The sequence below is a fragment of the Rana temporaria genome, chromosome 11 (genome assembly GCF_905171775.1).
Source record: "Rana temporaria chromosome 11, aRanTem1.1, whole genome shotgun sequence".
NCBI classification, from domain to species: Eukaryota; Metazoa; Chordata; class Amphibia; order Anura; family Ranidae; genus Rana; species Rana temporaria.
Window position 1 is genome coordinate 128,708,652 of NC_053499.1, and position 12,563 is coordinate 128,721,214.

The 12,563-nt window shown below is 44.0% G+C and overlaps 1 protein-coding gene across 1 annotated transcript; it reads left to right on the forward strand.

Annotated features, from left to right (window-relative positions):
* Nucleotides 1-487: 487 nt before the first annotated feature.
* Nucleotides 488-10,180, forward strand: LOC120917663 (inactive hydroxysteroid dehydrogenase-like protein 1). The gene is made up of 4 exons (XM_040329118.1): nucleotides 488-908; nucleotides 4,951-5,396; nucleotides 5,982-6,209; nucleotides 9,915-10,180. The coding sequence occupies exons 1-4, from the start codon at nucleotides 650-652 to the stop codon at nucleotides 10,017-10,019; spliced, it is 1,038 nt and encodes a 345-aa protein (XP_040185052.1). The 5' UTR covers nucleotides 488-649; the 3' UTR covers nucleotides 10,020-10,180.
* Nucleotides 10,181-12,563: the final 2,383 nt, after the last annotated feature.

Sequence of the window (12,563 nt, forward strand, 5' to 3'; positions counted from 1 at the left end):
AGCAGTGACACCTGGAGCTGGCCCCCGAGGCTGATCCCTTGATCGTGGCAGGTCCCGGCGCCGCCATCCTCACTAAGGTAAACAGGCAGTGGAGCTTTGCGGCCTCACTGCCCGTTTCCTACTGCGCATGTGCGATTCATGCGGCTCTTTATGGCTGTTCTCTGGGATACACACAGTTCCCAGAAGACAACGCGAGGAGGACAACCGGCCGCAGACTAGGAAGAGGCAGATTAGGAAGATCGCCTAGCAAATGCCATTTCTGGTAAGTAAAAAAAAATGTAAATTGTTTTATTTTTTTGAGCATTTTTATGTAATTTTTTTTTAAGGGTGGACCTCCGCTTTATTTATTTGATTATTTTTGTTCCTGCTTGCAGGTCAGCATTAAAGTAAACCTATGGTAAAGACAGGTGGCCTGTCATGGCTGGCTTCTAAAAAAACAAGTTGCCCACGGTCAATCCTTCTATTTTTCTCATGGCATGTCCTCTTCTTCGTCAGTTTATTGCCTTATAATGTTGGCATGAAAAGGAATCATTAAATGTCTACATTTTCCATCATGTGCTAGAAACACAATTACTGCAATGGAATTGTTTTTGCTGTAGGAGACATTAAAGTTCTAGTTGAATTTTTCCTTTAATATCTAATATTTCAGATGGAAAGACCCGTCTTCCGTGGAAGGATGGAGACAGTGAATGAGATGTATAAGATCCCTGTGTTGATATCCAAGAGGATGTTCCAGCTCTATTCCAGTCACATGGAGATCCCGGCTGCAGTTGGAGGGTGTTTCATCATATGGAATGTTTCCAGTCTTCTTAATTTCTGGTATTCAATGATACAGCAATATGCCATTCCTTTCTTTATAAGCAGGACCAAGCATATCAGACAGTATGGAGAATGGGCTATAGTTACTGGTGAGTGAGAAGATCTGAATCATAAGAGGATGTAACAAAATTCTGTTTTATTTCCAACTTGTGTTGTTTCACATAATGCCTTCATCTTTGATGTATGCCTTCTTAACAAGGCTCCCAGTAATTCCAAGAGCTGAGCAAATCAGCAGGTCATACCAAGCATGCATTCCAGTCAAAGTATTGGAAAACTCATTCTGGTTGGAAAAGCCATAGACACAGAATTTCACTGGCTGTGTGCTTTTTTTAGAAAAAGTCTAGTACAAATGACACTTATGTTCACAGACATAATATCTCAATTAACTGTGTAAACCCAAACACTTAGGTAGATTCACGTACGGGCGCCTAAAATTAGGACGGCCTAGCCTAGTCTTTTTAGGCTACACCGCCGTAAATTTTTTAGGCTAGTAGTGATTCTAAAACCACTTACCTTAAAATTTTCGGCGGCGTAGCCTAAAACGAGCGGGCGTAAGGGCGCCTAATTCAAATGACTGGGAGGGGGGCGTGTAGTATGGAAATGAGGCTTGACCTCACGTTTTTTGATGTTTTTTTACACTGCGCATGCGCCGGGCGACTACATTTCCCAGTGCGCATTGCGGCTAAGTAGGCCTTACGGGCCTATTTATTTCGACGCGTACGTAAACGACGTAAATCCCGATTCGCAGGCGACTTGCGCAAACTACGTAAAAAATTCGAACCTCGCGGCGGGAACGGCGGCCATACTTAACATTGTTATTCCACCTCATAGGTGGAATAACTTTAGGCGGCCTATCGCGTACGGAAACAACATAATGCGACGGTGTAGGCCCGGCGTACGCTCGTGAATCGCCGTATCCCCTCATTTACATAATCTAGGCCGGCCGCAATGTAAGCGCCACCTAGCGGTAAGCCTAAACATTGCAATCTAAGATAGGACGGCGCAAGCCGTCCTATCTTAGATATGTTTAAGTGTATCTCTGTTAGAGAATACATTTAAACATAGGTCGGCTTAGATTCAGAGTTAGGTCGGCTTATCTGTAGATTAGCCGGCCTAACTCTTTGTGAATCTACCTAACTGAATTCACATATCACCCTAAATATGTTATTCTAATTTCAAAAGTAATTTTCAATCTTTGTGATGTGCGACATTCATTAAACTAATACCTGGTTATGGTGACATGAAAGTCCTTGTGCAAGTACTTCCTGTTATGGGGTGACAGCACTTTGTTCATCACATGCCTGAGGAAGGGGTCCTTTGAGGCTCAGAAACGTTGCTCACTGCTGTAACTATGTGATCTTTATTAGAGCTATGTACCCATTTTTGGAGATCCTTGGTGTGCTGGTGTTTTTTTCATTTTGACTGTGAACGGTTCCAGCCATTGGTCACTGCAGCAGCCACTCATTTGCAGAGCTACTTCAACAGGAACATGTGCGTTGGGATTAGTACACTTTAACACTTTGCCCTGATAGAGACATAGCTCCCAACTCACTGTGTTCATTCATAAATGAAGCATAATAAACTGTGTTTCCATGTTTGGAGATTACATCTCTTTTCCTACAGACATAAAGAGTGCCCCCTTGTCCTCTATGATTACCTTAAAGGGGTTGTAAAGGTAATTTTTTCCCCCCTAAATTGCTTCCTCTAACTTAGTGCAGTCGTCCTTGAGGGGGGAGGGGGCGAGCAGGCAAGTCAGGACACTCTCTACTTAGTGCAGATAGAGAAAGGAGCTGTGTGTTAGTGGGCGTCCTGACACTCCTGCTCGCCCTCTCAAGAGGCTTTCTCCACACCAGGGAGAAAGCCTTGCATTACTGTGTGGAGTTACAGACAGAAGAACAGGAAGTGAGGATTTCTCAGAAGAAATAAGGACATTTAAAAACAAAATCGAAGAATGAGGTAAGTGAAGGAGGACTGCACTAAGGTAAAGGAAGCTATTTAGGGATTTTTTTTGTTACCTTTACAACCCCTTTAAGGTGAATAACTCTACACCAATTTCACTATATGGACCATTTATGTATTGTATTTATACATGTTGATTATATTCCCCCTTAATCTCCTCTTTCCAAGAGAGAATAAATTCAGTTTCTTTAAGCCGAGCTCCTCCATGCCTCTTATCAGTTTGGTTGCTCTTCTCTAAACTTTCTCCAGTTCCCCAATATTCTTTTTGAGAAATGGGGCCCAAAACTGAACTGCATATTCTAGATGAGGTTCTACTAATGATTTGTACAGGGGGGAAATTATATCTCTCTCTCTGAAGTCTATACCTCTTTTAATATAAGAAAGGATTTTGCTAGCTTTGCAAATGGTAGCTTGGCAAATGGCATGCCACTATTAAAGGGTTTGTAAAGGAATTTGTTTTTTTATCTTAATAGCTTCCTTTACCTTAATGCAGTGCTGGTTTCATGTCGTCATTGTTCGTTTTTGCTCTCAAGTTGCTGTAATTCTTCTCTGATCTTCACACTTCCTGGTTGTCTGTTTCCTGATGACCACAGTGCTGGGAGCTTTCTCTCAGTGGTCACTAATCAAGGAGGTGTGATTACTGCGTGTCTAGTTTCTAGTTTCGTTTTTCAAACTATCACTGCTCTGTGGCTCTGTATGCTCTGTAAGGCAGAGAGGCAGGAAACAACATGCAAAAACGAAACTAGAAACTACAGGTACATTATATGATTGATTTTTATCTATTTTTAATCGTTTTTAAAAGGAATCAGTGACCTATTATGTCTCTATACCCTGTAAACAGTCATTTCAGCAAAAACATTTTTTTTATTTACAACCCCTTTAAGCTTGTGATCTAACAGAACACCCAGATCCTTCTCCACCATTGATTCGTCCAGTTGCACTCTCCCCCTAGAATGTATGATGCATGCATATTTTTGGCCCCCAAGTGCATTATTTTACATTTATCAACATCAAACCTCATTTGCCACACAGTTGCAATAAAGTGCATTAAAGCGGGGGTTCACCCTAAAAAAACTTTTTTTTTCTAGCATGCCATCAAGCATACTAGCGCGATCTACAGTACACCTTTATTTTATTTTTTGGCGCCGTACTCACAGTTTACTGCCGTAGTGAAGTTTCAGACTCCCCGCGGGGAATGGGCGTTCCTATGCACAGGGAAGATGATTGACGGCCGGCTATGGCGCGTCACGCTTCCCGAAGATAGCCGAAATAGGACTTGCCTCTTCACAGCGCCTGCGCAGTCAGCTCCGATGTCTGTGCGCAGGCGCCGTATAGTGCCGTGAGGAGGCACGTCCTATTTCGGCTATCTTCGGGAAGCGTGACGCGCCATAGCCGGCTGTCAATCATCTTCCCTCTGCATAGGAACGCCCATTCCCCCGGGGAGTCTGAAACTTCACTACAGGATTAAACTGTGAGTACAGCGCAAAAAAAAAAGAAAGGCATACTGTAGCTCGCGCTAGTATGCTTGATGGCATGCTAGAAACTTGTTTTTTAGGGTGAAACACCGCTTTAAGGTTGACTTGTAAGTTGGAGAATTTTTGTAAGGATGTATTTTGTAAGGATGTTATTCCACTGCATAGCTTGGTGTCATCTGCAAAGACTGAAATGGTATTTTTAATCTCATTTATAATCATTTATAAATCAATTAAAAAGTAAGGGTCCCAACACTGAACCTTAACCACTACTCTCTGAATTCAGTCTTTTAGCCATTTTTCTATCTATTTACAAATAGATTTTTCCAGACTTTACCTTTTTTTTTTTTTTTTTAGCAAAAACTAATTTATGTGTTCTTTTAGTAAACTCTCCAGTATCATCCCAACTATAGAAGTTAAACTATCAGGTCTATAGTTATTCGATAAAGACTTTAATCCCTGTTTAAATATAGGCATCACAGGGACGGTCTTCCGAGTTTTCTGGAATTTAACATTAATAAATATATATTTTCCTGTTCTTTTCACTATTATTATTATTATTATTATCTTTAACAGGCTACCTTAAGGATGTCTTTTCAGTTTAGCATCAGCATGTCCAGCACACCATTTTTGTTTAATCCACCATATTAAGCCACAGTTTTATTTTTAAATCACGGTAGTTCATAATTTCTTTCCACAGGAGCCACAGACGGCATTGGTAAAGCATACGCAGAGGAATTGGCAAGTCATGGTATAAATATCATCCTGGTTAGTCGCAACCCTGAGAAGCTTAAAAAAGTATCTAAAGCCATTGCTGCGACTTACAAAGTAAAAACTCGCTTCGTAGTGGCTGATTTCAGCCTGGGACGTGAAGTCTATCCGCATATTAAGGAGGCTCTGAGAAATGTAGAAGTGGGTATTTTAGTTAACAATGTTGGAGCGTACAATGAGTATCCACAGATCACTACAGAGGTTCCAGAAGAAAAACTATGGGAAATTATTAATGTCAACATTGGCGCAGCTGTCATGATGGTTCATATCGTTCTCCCAGGGATGGTACAGAGGAAGAGAGGAGCCATTGTCAATGTGTCCTCTGCAACTTCTTGCAAACCCACCCCTCTAATGAACATGTATGCATCTTCCAAGGTAACGTATCTACCTGACTAACTGTGAACACACTGCCTGAAAATAAGAAGTATAACTTACTGTACATTTACAACCTTGACTTAACCACTTCAATACCTGGCATTTCCTGGTCAGGCCAATTTTTAGCTTTCAGTGCTGTTGCACTTTGAATGACAATTGCACGGTCATGCAACACTGTACCAATAAAACATTTTTATAATTTTTTTCACACAAATAGAGATTTCTTTTTGGTGATATTTAATCACCACTGTTTTTTTTATTTGCTAAAGAAACAAAAAAAGACCGAAAATTTTGAAGAAGAATTTTTTTTTTTTTAGTTTCTGTTAAAATATTTAGCAAATAAGGGGGTGGGGGGGTCTGGGATGGGGATGGGGGAGGGTGGGGGAGGGTCACTTGGATGAAAACAGATATAAGGGGGAAGATAACAGGGTTAACATGTTGGGTTTCTCATCTTCTGTCTCAGTGACAATAGTCAACAGGACAAATACAGAAGGTTATATAAGTATATACTTATATGAGTATAAGAATTATTTATAAAATGTATACCTAATCATGTTAATTTAGACTGATGTTCTCTCTTTACAGTCTTTTATGGATTCATTTTCTCGGGCTCTACATTACGAATATGCTTCCAAGGGAATCTTTATTCAAAGCTTAGTTACATATATAGTAAAGACCAATATGACAGCATTTAGTACATTCTTGAAGACAAAGCCATTCGTTGTTCTTGATGCTAAGGATTATGTTCGTCAAGCAGTAAGAACCATTGGAATATCGAAGAGAACAGCAGGACACTTGTCTCACTCTATCCAGGTGAGTATCATAGGAAGTACAAATATGGGTACAGGATGGCATACTATACCACACCAGTATCGGGATGGGTTATTCCAGTGCCCAAGGCAAGGATGTAGAACTGCACTGCATCCCCCCCGCTGCTAATGCATGATGTAGAATAGGTGTACCGCCCTGCACCTATTCTTTGACCCCTTGCTCCGGTTGCCCATGGTTGGCATGGAGTATGCACTGCACATGGGTAACCAAATGCTTTCTGGCAGGTAGAAGGTAGATGTACGTGGACAGTGTGTTTTTCATATCAGCTTTGAATGGATGGGCAGGAGAATGGGCATATTGGAGCAGCGTGTGACAGCAGTAGCTGTCAGAGCATAAATGAAGCTGCAGTCCACTGGTGGCCAGCCACTTATCTGGTGTATAGGCAAGTCTGATCATTGGAGAAAAGCACACTGGATTCCCAGCACAGCTAGAGAACTGACCACACTGTGCCCTCCTTCTGTCACGCTTTAAAATTGTGCACACTCGTGGAATAGTGACAAACTACGGTACTTAAAAATCTCTATAGGCGACGCTTTAAATAAAATGAATGGTTACCTGTTTTTTGACTTACAGAGGAGATCTTGTGCTAGAATTATTGCTCTCGCTCTAACAATCCTGGGGATAACTCACATGTGTGATTTGAACACTGTTTACATTTGTGGTTGTGACTTACATATGCGTTTTATTTGGTGTACGAGCACGGAGGGATGGGTGCTTTAACCACTTAAGCCCCGAGCCTGTTTTTCAGACTCAGTGTTTACACGTTAAAAACAAGTTATTTTTCTAGAAAATTACTTAGAACCCCCAAACATTATATATTGTTTTTTTCTACCACCAGAGAGATAATATTACGCCGAGTAAAATGATACCCAACATGTCACGCTTCAAAATTGCGCCCGCTCGTGGAATTGGCGTCAAACATTTACCCTTAAAAATCTCCATAGGCGACGTTTAAAAAATTCTACAGGTTGCATCTTTTGAGTTACAGAGGAGGTCTAGGGCTAGAATTATTGCTCTTGCTCTAAGGATCGCGGCGATACCTCACTTGTGTAGTTTGAACACCTTTTTCATATGTGGAAGCTACTCATGTATGCGTTCGCTTCTGCGCGCAAGCTCGTCGGGACGGGGCGCTTTAAAAAAAAATTTTTTTTGTTTTCTTATTTATTAAACTTGATTTTATTTATTTTGACACTGTTTAAAAAAAATTAAAAAAGGTCACTTTTATTCCTATTACAAGGAATGTAAACATCCCTTGTAATAGAAAAAAGCATGACAGGTCCTTTTAAATATGAGATCTGGGGTCAAAAAGACCTCAGATCCCATATTTACACTAAAATGCATTAAAAAAAATGCGCCTTTAAGACGCTTGGGCGGAAGTGATGTTTTGACGTTGCTTCCGCCCTGCTATGCTATGGAGATGGGTGGGGACCATCTTACCCTCACTCGTATCCCAGGCAAACAGGACACAGGACCCGATCGCCTCCATCGCTGCTGATGGCCCCGGTAAGCGGCGGAGGGCACAGGAGAGCGGCGGGAGGGGGGCCCCGAATCCCAGACTACCATTATCGTGTACAGCCCCGCCGCCTGAAGAGGTGGATATCTCGGTTGTGGCTTCTGCCATTAACGAGCTATCCCTCTTCAAAAAGAGGACGTATATCTTCTTGCGGCGGGGCTTAAATGGTTAAAAAAAAAACATTTTTTACACTGTCCCTTTAAAAACAAAAATTCAAAAATGCATTCAAAACACCAAGTTCTGCATTATTGAATACAGATTTTTTTTTTAAACTGGTGCCATTGGCTACCAAATAAACTGGAAGTGACCTTGCGACGTTGCTTCCGGGTCTCTACATCGGAGACCCGATCAAAGCCGAATCTCGCTTTGCTCGGGACTCCAGCAAGCCGATGGACGTGCTGGCTGGTGGCTCAGGTCTCCCAGTGGGACAGAAGACCCAAGCAAAGCGGGTGAAGGTGGGAGGCGGAAGGATGGTACATCCCGCTGCTCGTTATAACAGCTGAGTGCCTGCTTAGCTGCATCGGTTGTTATTTCAAGAAAGCCGACCATCGGCTCTAAAAAAACAGTACCGGGGTGATGCCTGCAGCCAGGGCTGTCTTAACGCACTGCCCAGGGGCCCCAGATGCATTGGGGCCCCAGCACTTTCCCCAAAGCAGCTGGTCCTTGAGCCCACGCTGCCTTGAAATTGGGGGCCCATGATGGCACTGAGAGTGCTAGATACACAGGGGAGGCAGTCAGCCTTCTACCTACTTGATGTCTGTTTACCTGCACTGTCATCATTGTAGGGGCCCCAGAGCATTACTTTGCCCAGGGGACCATGATGCTATTAAGATGGCCCTGCCTGCAGCTGCACGTTTGACTGTACGTCTTCTGTGGATCGGGGGGTGCAGTTCGTTCTGCACACCTGTGACCCTTTTTTAGCTGACAGGCTGAAGCTTGCTGTTGGCTGACATCACAGAGCAGGTCCAGGCTTGGGAAAGTTTTCGACCATATGGTCAGGATCCACCCAGATGCCTGGCCCGGCACCTGGCTCAGCGAGCCACTGAGAGCCTGAGCCAGCCACTCATGCCCCTCCACAGCCAGCCGCTCCCGCCCCTCCACAGCCAGCCGCTCCCGTCCCTCCACAGCCAGCCGCTCCCGTCCCTCCACTGCCAGCCGCTGCCGCCCCTCCACAGCCAGCCGCTCCCGTCCCTCCACAGCCAGCCGCTCCCGTCCCTCCACAGCCAGCCGCTCCCGCCCCTCCACAGCCAGCCGCTCCAGTGCTGCATCCACCTAGGAAGGTATAATTTCTAAAAAAAATATTAAAATAAAATAGCCAACAAAGTAAAAAAGAGTTTAAGGCCCAGATTCTCATACATTTACGTTGCTCCTGGGCAGCGTAACGTATGTGATTTACGTTACACCGCCGCAGGTTAACAGGTTTACAGCCTGATTCTTAGAACACTTACCTGTAAACTTGCGGCGGTGTATCGTTAAATCGCTTGGCGCAAGCCTGCCCAATTCAAATGGGGCGGGCACCATTTAAATTAGGCGCGCTCCCGCGCCGAGCGTACTGCGCATGCTCCGTCGGGTAAATTACCCGATGTGAATTGAGCTAAATGACGTCGCCCCGACGTCATTTGCTTAGACGTTTACGTAAATGGCGTCCAGCGCCATTCACGGACGTCTTACGCAAACGACGTAATTTTTTTTAAATTCGACGCGGGAACGACGGCCATACTTAACATTGGTTGCCCCTCCTAATAGCAGGGGCAACCTTACGCGTCGCGTACGCTACGGAAACAACGTAAATTCTCAGCGTCGACCGCGCGTATGTTCGGGAATCTTGCGTAATTACCTCATTTGCATAGACAATGGGGAAAACGACGATGCGACACCTAGCGGCGGGAAAAAAAATTGCTTTTAAGATCTGACAGCGTAAGAGCCTTACGCCTGTCAGATCTAATGGGTATCTATGCGTAACTGATTCTAGGAATCAGTCGCATAGATACCCGGGGCCAGATTAGGATTTACGACGGCGCAAATGGTGTTGCGCCGTCGTAACGCCATTGAGAATCTGGGCCTAAGACTTTACATCAGATGCACGTGCAAAAAATATAAAAATAGATGAGCTTGCACTGCTAAGGAAAAGCTGTTCTAGTATAATGATGATTTCGGTAATTTTTTTTCCACAGTTTTCGTTAACTTATTGGATTCCGGAACGGCTCTGGGTTTCCATATTTACCTTTTTCAGCAACATCCTTCGCAAAGAGAAGAATCTCAAACCAGTGAAGTTATAAAAATGCACCACTCCAATTTCTCTACCGTTAAATGTGTTAAAGATTTGCAGGAGTGGCATCTATTTCTGCATCAGTTACACAAATTATATTGCATTTACATACCTCCCAACTTTTTGAGATGGGAATGAGGAACACCTATCAGCAAAAGTATGCAGGCATAGGACACACCCATTGCCACGCCCCATTAAAGGAGAATTGTACAAAAAACTAAATTTGTTAAACCCACAAGTGTTTTTTTTTTTTTTACCACTACCATTCCTTTATTTTGGCTTTTGGAATGTCCAAATGCAGCAATTTAGAAATTGGATGAAAGGTTTAGCTCTGGGAAACACTTTTTGGTAGATAAAAAGTTCATTTTATATACATCTATATAGATCAGACCAAAATGAGGGACAAATTAGGAGGAATGAGGGACAGAGGGACATTGCTCCAAATCAGGGACATTCCCTCGAAATCAGGGACAGTTGGGAGCTATGCATTTATATTTTTCCTTTTTATAATTATCATTGATATTATTGGCTCTATTCACTTTCCTTTACCAAGTATTGTATGTATTTTCCTCTTCTTTTCTTATTATTACTATCACGATCATAGGTTATGTTTAAAGAGGAACTTCAGTCTGCTCACATAATTTGTAATAAAAATATCTTTGCCATTCTGAAACCTCCCTCCAACCACTTTGCATATTATTTTATATATACTGTAATTCTGTACTTGCCAAATATGCTGCAGAACTCTACCTCCAGTAAGTCCGGCTGCAACCATTTTAACTGTGGGCAGCTTAACCTTGCCTGTTCACTTCCTGTATTTACAGACACACAGAGACACACCTCAAACTCTGCAGCTCTCATTGGCCCTTGTATGACTCATCCCTCCTCCCTTCCTGGCAAACTGTCTCTCTCTCAGATATGTGCATGATGTAATAAGCCTTGCTACTAGTTGCTACTAGTTACTAACATCCACCATATCACCCTGCTGTTAGACCTCCATATATGACTTTAAGAGACAATGAACAGTCATTTGCGTTGTTTTTTTTATTAGCATTAGTTGGTGGACTACTGATCCCAGCTAGCCCAACTTGCAAATCCTGCACCCGCAGGCCTCATCGATTTGACACAAAACCCCACTGTCTCTCCTCTGGCCTTGCACCCAGCTCCCCTGGCATGCCCCCTCCAGATATCCACTGTGGCTCACTCACCGACCTTCTCCTGTCCTGGGTCCATGTTAAGGACTTAACCAGACATGCGTTCCAATCGCTTTTCCAGCCGCTCTGTTCCAGGACACCTGCTCCATGACCGTGTATGGGTAAGGCTCCCTCCCAGCTCCTGGACTCCTCTGCTGAGGCGCGCACCCCCCCAGATGAGGATGGCCCACCTACTTGCGATCCAGCACTCCATTCTTTACTTCTCCCAGCCAACGACTCCCTTCCAGTGGGCTGGACCTGAGCTTATAAAGGAGGCCTTCCCCCTGCCAATACCAATCGGGGATTGGTCAGGGCTCCCCACATGAGCTCCCTATCACTCCAAACCCCAGTCCTGCCCCCAACGCTGTATCCTGGCCTAGGCCAACAAGGCCCAGGCCTAGGGCAGCACTTTTCAGGGGGGCAGCACGAAAAGCATCCCCGCCAGCTTGCGCTACACTGTTAGTGTTGTGCCAGTCTTATGGGGCAGACCGGGTTGAGAGGAAAATTATATTTACTACATGGACTGCACTATATACTCTGAACTGTATTATATATACTACAGTGACTGTACTATATACTCTGAACTGTATTAAATATACTACATTGACAGCACTATATACTCTGAACCGTATGATGTATACTATACGGGCTGTACTATATACTCTAAACATTATTATATATACTACAGTGACTGCACTATATACTCTGAACTGTATTATATATACTACATTGACAGCACTATATACTCTGAACTGTATGATGTATACTACACTGACTGCACTATATATTGGGGGGTGCTGTAATTCCCTGCGGGGTTGGTTGTATTGTGCTGTCAGTGGGGGGGGGGGGGGAGAGCTGTCAGTGTCGCGAGCCGAGAGGGGGAGGGGGTACTGTCAGCGCCGGTGAGGCTGAGCTGTATTCAATTCATATATCTGTGATGCTATATTCCCTGATCGGTGATGCTATATAACCGGATCTATGAAGATTGCGCGGTCGTGCAAAACAAACTGAACAATTCTGGAAAAAGAACATCAATTGCAGCCTCACTGTGCCCATGAAATGCAGCCACTGTGCCTATCAAATGCTGCCATTGTGCACATCAAATTCCGCTGCCTCTGTGCCCCATCAAATGCAGCCACTGTGCCGCATCAAATCCTGCCATTGTGCCCATTGAATGCCGCCACTGTGCCCATCAAAAGTTTCCACTATGACCCCCCTGCCCGCTCGCTGCTTGCCCAGCACTTACCCTCGGTGGTCAGGCAGCGCGTGACGGCGCCGAGCTGTGGGACCTTGCAGCAGCTCAGACAGCAGCTCCTGTGTCCTCCATGCATCCCCTCCTCCTGCTAGGTGTCCAGTCGCAA